The sequence below is a fragment of the Anticarsia gemmatalis genome, chromosome 29 (assembly GCF_050436995.1).
Source record: "Anticarsia gemmatalis isolate Benzon Research Colony breed Stoneville strain chromosome 29, ilAntGemm2 primary, whole genome shotgun sequence".
In the NCBI taxonomy this organism is placed as follows: Eukaryota; Metazoa; Arthropoda; class Insecta; order Lepidoptera; family Erebidae; genus Anticarsia; species Anticarsia gemmatalis.
Window position 1 is genome coordinate 5,035,343 of NC_134773.1, and position 17,266 is coordinate 5,052,608.

At 37.3% G+C, this 17,266-nt stretch overlaps 2 protein-coding genes across 2 annotated transcripts in view; both read right to left on the reverse strand.

The window, feature by feature from the left end:
* The window catches only part of LOC142985326 (uncharacterized), a 35,516-nt gene extending 18,272 nt beyond the window's left edge, over window positions 1-17,244 (reverse strand). The window contains exons 1-20 of the mRNA XM_076133433.1: window positions 16,732-17,244; window positions 16,039-16,217; window positions 14,970-15,118; window positions 14,478-14,628; window positions 14,017-14,179; window positions 13,390-13,547; window positions 12,875-13,028; window positions 11,379-11,455; window positions 11,199-11,268; window positions 10,255-10,437; window positions 8,951-9,079; window positions 7,164-7,395; window positions 5,879-6,185; window positions 5,423-5,588; window positions 4,895-5,030; window positions 4,129-4,333; window positions 2,960-3,118; window positions 1,814-1,881; window positions 1,089-1,162; window positions 143-333 (exon numbers count right to left, since the gene is read on the reverse strand). Coding sequence (XP_075989548.1) covers window positions 143-333; window positions 1,089-1,162; window positions 1,814-1,881; window positions 2,960-3,118; window positions 4,129-4,333; window positions 4,895-5,030; window positions 5,423-5,588; window positions 5,879-6,185; window positions 7,164-7,395; window positions 8,951-9,079; window positions 10,255-10,437; window positions 11,199-11,268; window positions 11,379-11,455; window positions 12,875-13,028; window positions 13,390-13,547; window positions 14,017-14,179; window positions 14,478-14,628; window positions 14,970-15,118; window positions 16,039-16,217; window positions 16,732-17,229 — 3,449 coding nt within the window. The 5' untranslated portion in view covers window positions 17,230-17,244. The remainder of the gene's footprint in view (window positions 1-142; window positions 334-1,088; window positions 1,163-1,813; window positions 1,882-2,959; window positions 3,119-4,128; window positions 4,334-4,894; window positions 5,031-5,422; window positions 5,589-5,878; window positions 6,186-7,163; window positions 7,396-8,950; window positions 9,080-10,254; window positions 10,438-11,198; window positions 11,269-11,378; window positions 11,456-12,874; window positions 13,029-13,389; window positions 13,548-14,016; window positions 14,180-14,477; window positions 14,629-14,969; window positions 15,119-16,038; window positions 16,218-16,731) is intronic.
* Window positions 4,789-17,266, reverse strand: part of LOC142985332 (uncharacterized) — a 98,765-nt gene continuing 86,287 nt past the window's right edge. The window contains exon 6 of the mRNA XM_076133441.1: window positions 4,789-4,833. Coding sequence (XP_075989556.1) covers window positions 4,804-4,833 — 30 coding nt within the window. The 3' untranslated portion in view covers window positions 4,789-4,803. The remainder of the gene's footprint in view (window positions 4,834-17,266) is intronic.

Consider the following 17,266-nt stretch of genomic DNA (forward strand, 5'->3'; position numbering starts at 1 on the left):
ACACGAAACAATTAATTGTGGATCGCACAAATAATTGTTCCGCGTGGGAATCGAACCCACGACCGTTATATTCCGTTGCAACGGTAGCGGCGTGGTGACCTAAACCACTGCGCCACGGAGACAGTCAAATATATAAACTTACCCATCTATTTGTTTATTATTTATAAATATTCTGGCAATTTCCAAAATCATTGGGGTCAGGTTATTCGGTTTTCTTTCCAAAATGACTGGTAGCATTTTAGCGATTACCGAGTCTAAATCGAACCTACGACCCGGCCCTTGCAGTCGTTTAGTTATTTGAACACAAAGTTCCAAACATATTTGGGAGTTAACCTGAAAAAATAACATCTTATATATAAAACTAGCTGACCCGCGCAACTTCGCTTGCGTCACATAAGAGAGAATGGGTCATAATTTTCCCCGTTTTTGTAACATTTTTTACTGGTACTCTGCACCTATTGGCCGTAGCGTGATGATATATAGCCTATAGCTGACCCGCGCAACTTCGCTTGCGTCACATATTACGCCATGTTTTTGTAACACTTTTTACTGTTACCTACTCTGCTCCTATTGGTCGTAGCGTGATGATATAAAATATCCTTTTTTTTCACGAAAAATATTCACAAAATTATTTATATCTCTTAATATAACGAAGTCGCGCTAAGACATATCCGCCATTAAAACAGTTGCCATGGCAACGTAATTTTGTTAATTCAATGTCATTATAATATCGATATTTCGCGACTCCGTTGAATTTTCTGAATTTTCCCGGGAAATGCGTCATTTTCCCGGGGTAAAAAGTAGCCTATGTCCTTTCTCGGGTATCAAAATATCTCCATACCAAATTTCATGCAAATTGGTTCAGTAGTTTAGACGTGATTGAGTAGCACAGACAGACAGACAGACAGACAGACAGAGTTACTTTCGCATTTATAATATTAGTATGGATAGCCTTCTTCGATAAATAGGCTATCTAACACTAAACTATTTTTTCAAATCGCAATAGTAGTTCCTGAGATTAGCGCGTTCAAGCAAACAAGCAAACAAACTCTACAACTTTGTAATATTATTATAGATTTATTTCTTACCTTAGAAGCTTGTAGGAATGTATCTAAAATATTAGATATAGGCATTTGTACGTTTATTTGTCGGGAACCAATTACTGAAAATTAAATTTATATTGAGCAGTCGTTCGTCGTATAGTTAGTGGTCTAGTATCAAAGTAGTTGAAGTCTGTCTGAACTCATGTTATGTTAACAAGTTAGACTTGTAACGTGCTCGAAGCACGGAGACGCTCAGCTCAAATATCACTGCACGTACACCTATGTAATGTACAAGTTAACATACTGAGCGTTTACCACACGGTGAGCGGAACTCTTTCATTTTATAAGACAACTCCCGCACTAAGAATTCTTCTTGTGTCGCGGGGACTTCTACAAACATCGGACACGAAGTACAACCAGACTCCGAAACAATTATTTGTGAAACGCACAAATAATTGTCCCGTGTGGGAATCGTACCCACGTCTTCCCGACGCAGTGGTACAAAACAGTGATTGATTCAAATCCTATGGAACACACCAATGAGTGTTCCAAGTGATGTGTGTATAAGAAATAATTATCACATGCTCTAACGGTGAAGGAAAACATCGTGAAGGAAACCTTACATGCCTAAAATTTGTTAATACATTTATTAAGGGGATGCAAAGTCCCCAACCCGCACTTGGCCAGTGTGGTGGACTCAAGGCCTTACCCCTCCATCATTACGGGGGGATATCCCAGCAGTGGGATATTAACAAGATATTAATACTTACGATTATTTCCTTGTTTTTGTTTCATTTTCATTCCAGATACGGTCAAAGTTGTGAATGTGTTCAAATCGCTGAAAAAATAAATAAATTACTTGATAAACATACATACATAGAATCACGCCTTCTTCCGACAGGGGTAAGCAAAGACCAGAGAATGCCAGTTAGTAGTCAGGGTCACATAAGGTTCAGTACTTATAAGTATCAGTGTCATAAGTGTGAATGTCATAAGGGTAAGTGTCATAAGGGTCAATGTCATAAGGGTAAGTGTCATATAAAGGTCAGTGTCATAAGGGTCAGTGTCATAAGGGTCAGTGTCACATAAGGGTAAGGGTCAGCGTCACATAAGGGTAAGTGTCCTAAGGGTCAGTGTCATAAGGGTCAGCGTCCCATAAGGGTCAGTGTCAAGTGTAAGTGTCACATTAGGGTCAGTATCATAAGGGTCAGTATCATAAGGGTCAGTATCATAAGGGTCAGTGTCACATAAGGTAAAGTGTCATAAGGGGCAGGGTCATAAGGGTCAGTGTCATAAGGGTCAGAGTCACAAGGGTAAGTGTCATAAGGGTAAGAGGGTCAGTGTCATAAGGGTCTGTGGCGTAAGGGTCAGTATCACGTAAGGGTAAGTGTCACAAGGTCAAGTGTCACAAGGATAAGTGTCACAAGGGTCAGTGTCACAAGGGTCAGTGTCACAAGGGTCAGTGTCACAAGGGTCAGTGTCACAAGGGTATGTGTCACAAGGGTCAGGGACGCATAAGGGTAAGTGTCATAAGGGTCAGTGCCATAAGGGTCAGTGTCACATAAGGTAAAGTGTCATAAGGGTCAGTGTCATAAGGGTCATAGTCACAAGGGTCAGAGTCACAAGGGTCAGTGTCACAAGGGTCAGTGTCACATAAGGGTCAGTGCCACATAAGGGTCAGTGCCACATAAGGGTCAGTGCCACATAAGAGTCAGCGTCATAATGGTAAGTGTCATAAGGGTCAGTGTCACAAGGGTAAGCGACATAAGGGTAAATGTCATAAGGGTCAGTGTCATATGGGTCAGTGACATAAGGGTCAGTGTCACATAAGAGTAAGTGTCATAAGTGTCAGTGTCACAGGGTCAGTGTCACATAACGGTAAAGTTCAGGTGCATACGAAACAAAATAAAGCTCACCTCACAGGCAAAGGTATGTCACTCAATAGATTATCTTTAAAACCTTCTTGGTCTTTCAAATCTTTCAATAACATTTCCAGAAATACTGACACACAGTCCGACAGTTGTATATTTATATTATTATCAAAATAAAATATTATGTAGAAAAGTTCAGCGTATCTGAAAATAAATATCATTGTACAACTCACACACGGTCATCTGATTACAAACTAAGCAGAGCTTGTACTGTAAATAACTGATAATACATACTTATATACTTGTAAATACATACTTATATAGCTACATTAACAAGCTCAGAACAGATACTCGTGCTCATCACACAAATATTAGTCCCGGGTGTACTAGGATAACCGCATCCTAGAAGATCCATTATTTTCCTTCCCAAAGCATCACAATCGCACAGTATACGTTTCATGGTTTCTGCTTCAAACTACTTAAAATTTAACCCATTAATGTCCCACTGCTGGGCAAGGGTCTCCTCCCGTAATGAGGGAGGGGTTAGGCCTTGAGTCCACCACGCTGACCAAGTGCGGGTTGGGGATTTTGCATGCCCTCAATAAATGTATTAAACAAATTTAGACATGCAAGGTTGCATCACGATGTTTTCCTTCACCGTTGTAACAAGTGACAATTATCTATACTAATATTATAAAGCTGAAGAGTTTGTTTGATTTTTTGTTTGTTTGAACGCGCTGATCTCGGGAACTACTGGTCCGATTTGAAAATTTATTTCAGTGTTAGATAGCCCATTTATCTAGGAAGGCTATAATTTCGCCTAAGCCTTTTATAACTTCATATATTTTTATGAATAAGAGGGTACAATTGTAGAGATTGTGTGTTTGAACGCGCTAATCTCAGGAACTACTGGCCTGATTTGAAAAAATATTTCAGTGTTAGATAGCCCATTAATCGAGGAAGGCCATAGGCTATATATCATCACGCTACGATCAATAGGAGCAGAGTACCAGTGAAAAATGTTACAAAAACGGAGAAAATTATGATTCTCTTATGTGACGCAAGCGAAGTTGCGCGGGTCAGCTAGTTTCTAATACACACATAACTTCGAAAAGTCATTGGTGAGTTTGCCTTGAGTTCGAACCTGCGACCACTTGCGTGGGAGGTGTCAACTTATACCACTCGGCTATCACTGCTTACTGCAAACTACTTACCTTATAATTATATCCTTTGAAAGACAAATTTCAATTCCTTCCCTCACCAAACTTGATATTTCAGCATTACTATCAAATAAACCCAATGCTAACTCCTTTATGATCAAACTATTGTAATCTGATAAGTCATTCATGGTGTTTAAAATAGGTGTGCTGTCTAACGCTCGCTTTTTGGATGGGTGAGCGTCTTTAGTTAATACTATATCTGAAAAAATTGTGTATTATTAATAATTTTCTTTATTTTATGTATTTACTTTAAAATACAACTTACGCACTAAGAATTGCTTTAGTGTCGTGGGGACTTACAAACATACAAACAACGGGCACAAAGTACAACCAGACCCGAAACAATTATTTGTGGATCGCACAAATAATTATTTAACTAACTAGCTTAGTTAACAACAGCCGCGCAGATCGATCTCTGAGGTTAAGCCACGCTTGCCGAGGTTGATCTGTGGATGGGTGACCATTTCGCACATATCGAATTCCTTCGTGTTTCGGAAGGCACGTTAAATTGTGGGTCCCGGCTGTTATTTTCAAAGATCTTTGGCAGTCGTTAACAGTAGACAGAAGCTTGAAAGTGTGACGCGCAGTGTTACTTAGTATCGTGTTATAACCCAGGTAACTGTGTTGTGGAGGTCTGATAGACAGTCGCTGCATGTACAATACTGGTATTCAGCTGCATCCGGTGAGACTGGGAGCTGACTACAACATAGTTGGAAGAAAGGCTAGACTGATGAAGGTAGTATAAAACAGTTAAACTTACCTTGAAAGACTTTCAGAACGACTGTAAAAGCTTGCTTTCTTATTGGAATCGAAGTATTTTTACAATAGTTACATATAGACATCATAATATCTCTTTTCATATCGTCTTCTATGAATTTCAGACCGCCATAGACTACCTGAAATGAATAATATTAGTAAATGAATGAACGATCGAAGGAATAATTGAATGAATGATTTAATGAATGATTGATTGAATGAATGATTAAAGGAATGATTGAATGAACGAATGATTGAATGATTGATTGAATGAATGATTAAAGGAATAATTGAGTGGTTGAACAAAAGATCGAATAAATGATTGAATGGAGGACCAAACGAATGACTGAATGAATGATTGATTGAATGATTGAATGAATGATTGAATAAATGAATGTTTGATGATTGAATGAATGATTAAATGAATGAACGAACGAATGATTGAATGAACAATTAAATGAAAGATTGATTATTAAATGTTTGAATGAATGGATTACAGAGTAAATAACTGAATGAATGAATGAACACTTACCTTCATAGCTTCTATAGGATGCTCTCCATCAAGTAATTCTTGTAAAGCCAGTATTTTCAACATTTCCTGGATAGATCCATCATCGTCTTGCAAATGTTCTAAGTAAATTGATATTATGGTCAAACACCTGGGCTTCTCCACTTTTGCCGCGAAATCCGTTATAATCCTGTAAAAATACGTTTAATTATTTATTTACTAGCTGTTACTCGTCCGCCACCTGAATATTCCCATGGGAATACGTCATTTTCCTAATATTATAAATGCGAAAGTAACTCTGTCTGTCTGTTACTCAATAACGCCTGAACTACTGAACCAATTTGGATGAAATTCGGTATGGAGATATTTTGATACCCGAGAAAGGACATAGGCTATTTTACCCCGGGAAAATGACGCATTGAGAAAATTTAGGTGGCGGACAAAGTCGCGGGTAAAAGTTAGTTATACATAAATGCTTACCTGAAATTATTTTCATTGCAGCACTGAAAACAGGCTCTCGTTGCATACAAAAGTGTTTTGATATAACTGTTTTTATTAATTTCTTTCACATTGTCCAAAATTTGCCAAAATTTTGACAGAAAATCATCTTTATTGGTTTCTAAAGAGAGTGCTAGGCCATAAACTGTTGGTATTGGAATCCTTGAGGCCGAAATCCATTCCTTAGACTCTAAACTTAATAATGTAGGCAATAAATTGGAAATTTTAACTTTATTTTTCAATAATCGTTGCAATATTGGTAAAAGAAAAGATGATGTATTTTGAAAATCTGAAAAAAAAATTGTTTTAAAACTCCCGCACTAAGTATTGCTCTTGTGTAGAGACTTTTACAAACATACAAACAACGGACACAAAGTACAATCAGACACGAATCAATTATTTGTGGATCGCACAAATTGTACCGTGTGGGAATCGAACGACCTCCCGACGCAATGGTTCGGGCGTGGCGACCTTAACCACTGCGCAACGGAGGTAGTAATTTTTGTAAATACCTAATTCGGTAGAGATTTGGGTTTCCTTACTTACATAATAATAATATCTTAATCACCAAGTGCATGTTTGTCTGTGTGGTTGTAGTGGTCACCTCGTCGCAATAACCGTAGCGCCGCGTGTGGTTCCAATCACACCCGGGACTAATATTTGTGTGATGAGCACGAGTATCTGTTCTGAGCCTGGTTGTGAATCTATACTAATATTATAAACGCGCTAATCTCAGGAATTACTGGTCCCATTTGAAAACTTCCCTCAGTGTTACATAGCCCATTTATCGAGGAAGGCTATAGGCTATATATCATCACGCTACCACCAAAAGGAGCTGAGTACCGGTGAAAAATGTTACAAAAACGGGGCAATTCTGACCTATTCTCTCTTATGTGACGCAAGCGAAGTTGCGCGGGTCAGCTAGTTACGTATATAAGTATGTATTTAGAAACATATAAGTATACTAGCGGACCCGACAGACGTTGTCCTGTCTACACGTCTTAAATTTGAAAATTTTAACCTTTTTTTAATAATCTTAACCATTCTCAGATCCCCTTGAACACACACAAAAAATTTCATCGAAATCGGTCCAGTCGCTTAAGAGAAGTTCAGTGACATACACACTTACAGAAGAATTATATATATATAAAGATGTTATCAGTTGTCTAGTTACAGTACAAGCTCCGCTTAGTTTGTAATCAGATGACCGTGTGTGAGTTGTACAACGATATATTTATATTTAAGTAAAACAATTTGAGAAACTCACCAACAAGATATTCTTGGATAATATCTCCCATAGACAATTTGTCGCTGACATAGAGTTTTAATAGACCATCGATAGTGCTCAAGAGTCTATTAAAAACATTCCTCTGTGCTCTATGCTCGATACTTGTACTTATCAAACATTTTATAACTGTATTTAAATTTTCAAAAAATCCATTTTCGTTGTCAATGAAATCTTTTAATTCAATGATATTCCATTTTATAATTGTCCAAAGCTGAAAAGATATAAATAAAATTATCATTCATTCGTTCTTTCACTATTTCATTCGTTCATCGGTTCTTTCACTATTTCATTCGTTCATTCATTCACTATTTCATTCGTTCATTCGTTCATTCATTCACTATTTCATTCGTTCATTTGTTCAATCTTTCACTATTTCATTCGTTCATTAGTTTTTTTACTATTTCATTCGTTCATTAGTTCTTTTACTATTTCATTCGTTCATTCATTGTTTCACTATTTCATTCGTTCATTCATTCACTATTTCATTCGTTCATTCATTCACTATTTCATTCGTTCATTCTTTCACTATTTCATTAGTTCTTTCACTATTTCATTCGTTCATCGGTTCTTTCACTATTTCATTCATTCATTCTTCAACTATTTCATTCATTCTTTCTTTCACTATATCATTCGTTCATTCGTTATTTCACTATTGCATTCGTTCATTCTTTCACTATTTCATGCGTTCATTCATTCATTATAACATTCGTTCATTATTTCACTGTTTCATTCGTTCATTCTTTCACTATTTCATTCGTTCATTCTTTCACTATTTCATTCGTTCATTCATTCACTATTACATTCGTTCATTCTTTCATTCGTTCATTCATTCACTATTTGATTCATTCTCTATTTCATTCGTTCATTCATTCACTATTTCATTCGTTCATTCATTCACTATTTCATTCGTTCATTCATTCACTATTTCATTCGTTCATTCTTTCACTATTACATTAGTTCTTTCACTATTTCATTCGTTCATCGGTTCTTTCACTATTTCATTCATTCATTCTTCAACTATTTCATTCATTCTTTCTTTCACTATATCATTCGTTCATTCATTATTTCACTATTGCATTCGTTCATTCTTTCACTATTTCATTCGTTCATTCATTCACTATTACATTCGTTCATTCTTTCATTCGTTCATTCATTCACTATTTCATTCATTCTCTATTTCATTCGTTCATTCATTCACTATTTCATTCGTTCATTCTTTCACTATTTCATTCGTTCATTCATTCACTATTACATTCGTTCATTCTTTCATTCGTTCATTCATTCACTATTTCATTCATTCTCTATTTCATTCGTTCATTCATTCACTATTACATTCGTTCATTCATTCACTATTACATTCGTTCATTCATTCACTATTTAATTCGTTCATTCACTCACTATTACATTCGGTCATTCATTCACTATTACATTCGTTCATTCTTTCATTCGTTCATTCATTCACTATTACATTCGTTCATTCTTTCATTCGTTCATTCATTCACTATTACATTCGTTCATTCTTTTATTCGTTCATTCATTTATTCCCTATTTCATCCGTTCATTCATTATTTTACTATTTCATTCGTTCATGTTTCTTTCACTATTTCATTCGTTCATTCATTCACTATTACATTCGTTCATTCATTCACTATTTCATTCGTTCATTCATTCTTTCATTTTTTCATTCGTTCATTCATTCATTCAGTCTTTCATCCCTTAATTCTCATATTCTTTCAGTATTTCAGTTTAAAAACGGCTATACTTACAATATCTATATGAAGATTATTTAATATTGCTTTTTCATTCATTTTCGAAGTATTCACTACTAACTGAAGTAATATAGGAACTAATAATTTCGCATGTGGTTTTAAATCTAGTTCTGCGTAACAAATAGCCTGAAAAAATTAATAAATAAATAAATTTAACCCATTACTGCCCCACTACTGGGCAACGGTCTCCATCCGTAATGAGGGGGGATTTAGGCCTTGAGTCCACCACGCTGACCAAGTGCGGGTTGGGGACTTTGCATGCCCTCAATAAATGTATTAAACAAATTTTAGACATGCAAGGTTTCCTCACGATGTTTTCCTTCACCGTAGGAGCAAGTGATAATTATTTCTAATACATACATAACTTGGAAAAGTCATTGGTGTGTTGCCTCGGGCTCGAACCTGCGACCACTTGCGTGGGAGGTGTCAACTTATACCACTCGGCTAGTACTGCTCTAGGCCTGACCCCTCCGTCATTACGTGAGGAGACCCTTGCCCAGCAGTGGGACATTAATAGGTTATATTTATTTAATTTTATTATTCTATGATTCGATTCGAGGCAGTCATAGCCAGTTGTGCTCACCGGTTGGTGAACGATCTGTGGATTAAGCACCGTTGGCGCGGTCATTCTACAGACGGGTGACCGCATAGGTGGTATTTGAACTGAGCGTCTCCGTGCTTCGGAGGGCACGTAAAAAGTCGGTCCCGGTTGTTGTCGATTAAGATAACAGTCGTTAAGCCACGTCAAAGGCTAGGCTTGAACATCTTTGACACTAGGTTGACCACTAACCATACGATAGATGGATAGATTTTATGATTCTTAACAAAGATAATTAGAAATCTAAGGGTCAGCGCAGACCGAGAGGAGCGCAGCGGAGAGGATGTTTTTAACGCACTTGTAAATCAACTTTAAAATCATTAAAATAAAGTGCATAATTGCTTGAACGTGACAAAAAATGCTCGCGCGGCATCGCGCCGCCGCCGGCATCGTACGAGAACTTTCAATGTTGTTACTGAGTTTAAAGAGGGAGAACGTCATTTTTATTCTTCTTCAGCCAAAAGAGCAATTATAATCATGGCCCAGTCCACCATCGTTGATGAATTTTCGCGACAAACTGGCCTGTTTAATGTAGAATGGTAACCTAGAACGCTTTCCTCGCACAGGCTCGAGCAGTCGCGAGCATGCTCGAGCATCCGCGAGCCGTAAATAAAATGCTCGAGACCGCGCGAGGATTATTTCGGTCTGTCTGCGCTGGGCCTAAAGAAAACTATGGGCGCCTCAAGTAATATTGGTAGGTTACCTGTGCTAACATCCATTTTGAATTTACAGGACCGTTTTTCAGGCCTTCAATGAGGGGGGGTAGCCACTCAGTGTGGTCCAGGGTGGTGGCATGCTGCAGCAAAGATGTTATGGTTGCTAGGCAACCGTTGACATTGAGAGGATGGCTTGAGTAATCTTGTGGTACATCTTCTACTTCTTCTTCCTGTAATATTGATGGTATAGATTGATGAAATAGATTGATGGATTGATGATACAGATTTATGGATTGATAATATGGATAGATGGATTGATGATATAGATTGATGAAATAGATTGACGGATTGATGATAGAGATTGATGGATTGATGATATAGATTGATGGATTGATGATACAGATTGATGATATAGATTGATGGATTGATGATACAGATTGATGATATAGATTGACGGATTGATGACATAGATTGATGGATTGATGATATAGATTGATGGATTGATGATACAGATTGATGGATTGATGATCTGTATCATTGATGAAATACATTGATGACACAGATTGATGAAATAGGTTGACGGATTGATGATACAGATTAATGAATTGATAATATGGATAGATGGATTGATGATAGAGATTGATGAAATAGATTGACGGATTGATGATAGAGATTGATGGATTGATGATACAGATTGATGGATTGATGATCTGTATCATTGATGAAATACATTGATGACACAGATTGATGAAATAGGTTGACGGATTGATGATATAGATTGATGATACAGATTAATGAATTGATAATATGGATAGATGGATTGATGATAGAGATTGATGAAATAGATTGACGGATTGATGATAGAGTTTGATGGATTGATGATACAGATTGATGGATTGATGATCTGTATCATTGATGAAATACATTGATGACACAGATTGATGAAATAGGTTGACGGATTGATGATATATTATACTTGGGTAAAGCTTACCTCTTCATCATCATCATTAGCTATCATGTCATACTGCAAAGGATTTTCAGATAAAGTAGTCATGAATATCCTGAAAGAAATGAAATAAAACAATTTTTCAGTAGTTTAGGCGTGATTGAGTAACAGACAGACAGAGTTACTTTCGCATTTATAATATTAGTATGGATAATTGGTATTTACCTAGTTCGCGCAGTCGTAGTAAATGACGAAGAACTAGAAACACTACCGTCCATTTTCTTCTTCAAACTATAGTCATTCTGAAAAGAAAAATCTAATATATAAAACTCTCTCTCGCGTCACAGTTTTAGAGGCGCCTGTAGCCAGTTGCACTCACCGGTCGGTAAACGATCTGTGGGTAAAGCAACCCTTGGCGCGGTCATTCCATAGATGGGTGACCGCATAGTGGTATTTGAACTGGGCGTCTCCGTGCTTCGGAGGGCACGTAGAAAGTCGGTCCCGGTTGTTATTTACTATGATAACAGTCGTTAAGCCATGTCAAAGGCCTTCGGGCGGCTTGAACAACTTTGACACTAGGTTGACCACTAACCATACGATAAGAAGAAGAAGAAGTTTTCGTTGCCATACTCCTCCGAAACGGCTTGACCGATTCTCATGAAATTTTGTGAGCATATTGATTAGGTCTGAGAATCGGCCAATCTATTCTTCATACCCCTAGGCCCTAAGTGACACCATTTTTTTTATACGGGAAAGCAACGTTTGCTGGGTCAGCTAGTAATTGTATAACAAATTATTATCAAAAGTCTTAAACAACACACCAATGATTTTACCAAGTTATGTGTGTACTAACTGACCCGCGCAACTTCGCTTGCGTCACATAAGAGAGAATGGGTCAAAATTTTTCCCGTTTTTGTAACATTTTTTACTGCTGCTCTGCTACTATTGATCGTAGCGTGATGATATATAGCCTATAGCCTTCCCCGATAAATGGGCTATCAAACACTGAAAGAATTTTTCAAATCGGACCCGTAGTTCCTGAGATTGGCGCGTTAAAATCAAAATCAAATCATTTATTCATTTAGGTCAAGTGCTGACACTTATGATAGTCAATGATACAGAGAGTGAATTTACCGCCAGTTCGGAAGGTAGCGCCAATGAGAAGAACTGCCAACAAACTCCTGGACACTCTTTTTAATCCGATTAGTTTTAACAATCTTTCTATTAGGTATAAATATTTGATGATGTAAGGAGCTGCTACCAACACTAACGAACACACAGGTCATAATATAAATAAATTAAATCAATATTAAGGTGCTTATAAGTAAGATAACAAGTGTATCGGAAGCATGATGGGAGCATCTACCTACATCATGATAGTATTGCAGTCATAAGAAGCATCTTAAGAGCGTACAAACAAACAAACTCTTCAGCTTTATAATATCTATACTAATATTATAAAGCTGAAGAGTTTGTTTGTTTGTTTGTTTGTTTGAACGCGCTAATCTCGGGAACTACTGGTCCGATTTGAAAAATCCTTGCAGTGTTAGATAGCCCATTTATCGAGGAAGGCTATAGGCTATATATCATCACGCTACGACCATTAGGAGCAGAGTACCAGTGAAAAATGTTACAAAAACGGGGAAAATTATGATTCTCTAATGTGACGCAAGCGAAGTTGCGCGGGTCAGCTAGTTAGTATAGATAGCTGGTAAACTTACCCAATAAGCTCTTGCTGGGAACTCATACTCCATATCATGGTTGACAATTTTTGACCATGCATTAGGGTCAAATATTGCTCTATATTGACCTTTAGGTGGTCTTCGTTTACAAATAGCCGTAGTTAAGCAGTTGTAAGCTGAGCATTGGAAGCGACTGCAAAAAAAAATAAGTTGGTACCTCCCATGCAATCGAATGACCGCGCCAACGGTTGCTTAACCCACAGATCGTTTACCGACCGGTGAACGCAACTGGCTATAAGCGCCTTAAATGTATAAGTACCCATGCAAGTGGTTGTAGGTTCGAACCCGAGGCAACACACCAATGACTTTTCCAAGTTATGTGTGTATAAATAATGATCACTTGTTACAACGGTGAAGGAAAACATCGTGAGGGAAACCTTGCATGCCTGAGAGTTGTTTAGAACAGTTCTTGAAGGTATAACCCCTCCCTCATTACAGGAGGAACCCTTGTCCAGCAGTGGGACATTAATGGGTTAAAATTATTTATTACTTACAGACAAACGTCCTTCAAAGCGTCAGTAGCATCATCCGGGCATTGAACCTTGTCCCTCAACGTCATAGTATACTTACAGACCTCTTTGACGAAGTGCCAAGGATTTTGACTCCCAGCACTTATATTAATAACTCCAGATTCTAAGCTTTTTAAAGGTACCTACAAAATATATATATAGATTAATAGCTGACCCGGCGAACCGGGTGTTTTGCTATATAGGTAGGGGGAAAAAGTCTTCTCGCATTATAGTATGTATGAACTTGTAATAAAGTCTTTTCTCTACACAATAAAGCTCGATATTTGGGTACCTCACGAGCTCACTGAAAGAAACCTAATGAACCGTGTACTCATTTGTGATTCTTGAAGCCAAAGAGATTTTATTACAAGTTCATACATACTATAATGCGAAAAGACTTTTTCCGCGACCTAATATGTCAAACTAAAGGCCGCGAGTTTCACTCATCACTTTAAGATAGAGTGTGTGTGTGTTTGTTGCTAGCTCTTCTCATAAGGCTGTACACTTTCTGAGCTAGTGGTAGATTCAGTAATTGTAACGACTATCATAAGTGTCAATATTTGACCTGAATTAATAAATGATTTGATTTTGATTTTAAAAGAATACACTTACCTTTTCAATAATAGCTTGTAATATAACACAAGCTCTAGTGTACGAAATAACTCTGTCTCTATAAGCATCAGTATTAACTGAAACTATGACAGTCTTGAAAGTAGACAATAAGTCTGGTATTATAGTACTTATATACTGTTCGATGTACAGTCTCGGGGCATATCTGCAAATAAATATTAAAATAAAAATATTTTGGGACAACTCACACACGGTCATCTGATTACAAACTAAGCAGAGCTTGTACTGTAACCAGATAACTGATAACACATACTTATATACTTGTAAATACATACTTATATAGCTACATGAACAAGCTCAGAACAGATACTCGTGCTCATCACACAAATATTAGTCCCGGGAGTGATTGGAACCACACGCGGCGCTACGGTTATTGCGGCGAGGTGACCACGTTAACCACACAGACAAACGTGCAGTTAATTTGATTTTGATGTTATATTTACCTCAACAGGGGTACGAACACGCGGCGGGTCACTCCGAACCCCTTCTTACAGTAATTGTAAGCTATTTTATAGATAGTCTCGTCTTTTCTGGCGGCTAGAGACTGCATACAAACATCTATCGCGTCGTCCCACCACCCGCATGTATCATCCGCTAGGAAAACAAAAAAAAATATATTAGGTCAGGGAAAAAGTATTTTCGCATTATAGTATGTATGAACTTGTAATAGAGACAGACGCGAGAAGCGACTTAGCTAAATACTATGTACTGATCCATACTAATATTATAAATGCGAAAGTAACTCTGTCTGTCTGTTACTCAATCACGCCTAAACTACTGAATCAATTTGCATGAAATTCGGTATGGAGATATTTTGATACCGAAAAAGGACATAGGCTACTTTTTACCCCGGGTAAATGACGCATTTCCCGGGAAAATTCAGGTGGCGGACGAAGTCGCGGGTTATAGCTAGTAAGTATATAAGTCTTATATACCTGAAGCTAATGTACAAATGATACCTAACAGTATCATATCGCCCGTATTAGATAAGGCGTCGAGCAGTGCTCTGAAGATCGCTGCTTGCTCATCTCTTAACTCAGATAACCGGTTCGGTAGATCACCGGCTAACTGTCGATAGTAATCACTGAAAAAAAAAACGTATACTTATATTATAAAGCTGAAGAGTTTGTTTGAACGCGCTAATCTCAGGAACTACTGGTCCGATTTGAAAAATTATTTCATAGTCCAGTCATTATACACCTCGTTCACCTCGGAGTTCGCGCGCTCTCCGCCCTCTATCTCGAAAACGGTTCATCGTAAAGAAAAAAATATCATACAAAATTTGTAGAGAATTTTAAACCGTACAATATTGACAATGAATACAAGTAGCAAAAATTCCATAGGAAACGAGATAATTACAAAAAAAAGCGCGAAAAACAGGTTTTTGTGACTTTTGACCTTGAAATTTTATAGTTGCGTACTATAAAAGTTACCCTACCATATGTAGGTTTTGAGACAACTTTTAGGGTGTCAATATACAAGTATTCACAGATTTACTGCTGGGTATCTCGAATTCCGAGATTCTTACCTATTATAAGTTTAAATGACTGGACTATCAGTGTTAGATAGCCCATTTATCGAGGAAGGCTATAGACTATATATCATCACGCTACGACTAAAAGGAGCAGAGTACCAGTAAAAAATGTTACAAAAACGGGGTAAATGTTGACCAATTCTCTCTTATGTGACGCAAGCGAAGTTGCGCGGGTCATTATACTTATATGTATATATTTATCTTTTTCTTTAAAAAAAGACAACTCCCGCACTTAGAATTTCTCTTGTGTCTGGACTTTAACAAACATACAAACAACATACATAGTGTGCTGTGACGAAATGAATGAAGGTATGAAAGAATGAACGAATGAACGAATGAAATAGTGAAAGAATGAACGAATGAAATAATGAATGAATGAAATAGTGAAAAAAATAAAAAGTGAATGAATGAAATAGTGAAGAATGAATGAGTGAAATAGTGAACGAAAGAATGATATCTACAATGCTCACCTATACTCCTGTCCTCCTGGCAGTAACACAATCATCTTCATCTTGTCCTGAAGGCTGTGGTCTTCAGCGAAGAAGCTCTTCATCCAAGACCCTGGCGTCTCCAGACCCTCACTCCTTGGCACTTTGATCATGTCTGACACTATAGCCAGTTTAGCTGCCACGTCTAAACTAGGCCAGGTCTAAAATAATAAATAAATAATGTCAATTTAAACCATTAATGTCCCACTGCTGGGCAAGGGTCTCCTCCCGTAATGAGGGAGGGGTTAGGCCTTGAGTCCACCACGCTGACCAAGTGCGGATTGGGGACTTTGCGTGCCCTCAATAAGTGTTTTAAACAAATTTTAGGCATACAAGGTTTCCTCACGATGTTTTCCTTCACCGTTGAAGAAAGTGATAATTATTATACATTCATAACTTCTAAAAGTCACTGGTATGTTGCCTCGGGTTCAAACCTGCAACCACTTGCGTGGGAGGTACCAACTTATACCACTCAGCAACCTTGCATGCCTGAGAGTTGTTTAGAACAGTTCTTGAAGGTATGCAAAGTCCCGCACTTGGTCAGCGTGGTGGACTCAAGGCCTAACCCTTCCCTCATAACGGGAGGAGACCCATGCCAATGAGACACTAATGGGTTAAATATATTTATTATATATTAAACATGCAACGTAAAAATTAAAAATGTCATATACTTACATTATCAACAATTTTGTGTATATTCTCACAAAAATTTTCATATTTTTTATAATTATTTACAAATATTTTGACAATTGTTTGACATAAATCATTTTCTATAACTTTCTCACTGCAAATCTTTTCAAAATACACTTTGGAGTATTTTTTAACGAAATTCGGATTATTTTTCAACATAATTTGAAAATTGTTATCCGACAGACATTTTTCGGATATGGACAGTAAGTCTTCGGCAACCGATTGTCGGACAAAATCATCATTGGTTACTAAAATAAGTGTAAATGTAACACTGTCGGACAACGGACAATGAAACATGTCCGACATTGTCCTTATAGCCTTGACGTTTTCCGACAACTCATCAAATTGATTTTCCAAAACAAAATTAGATTTTTTAGACAATTGGATTAATATCTCCGAAATTTTATTTATATTCAATTTTATTGATAATTTATTAAAACTTTGTGTCATTTCGTTAGGCATTTCTTTTACGTAGGTATTCATGAAGATATTTAAGTCACTTTTCAACGTTAAAATTGTG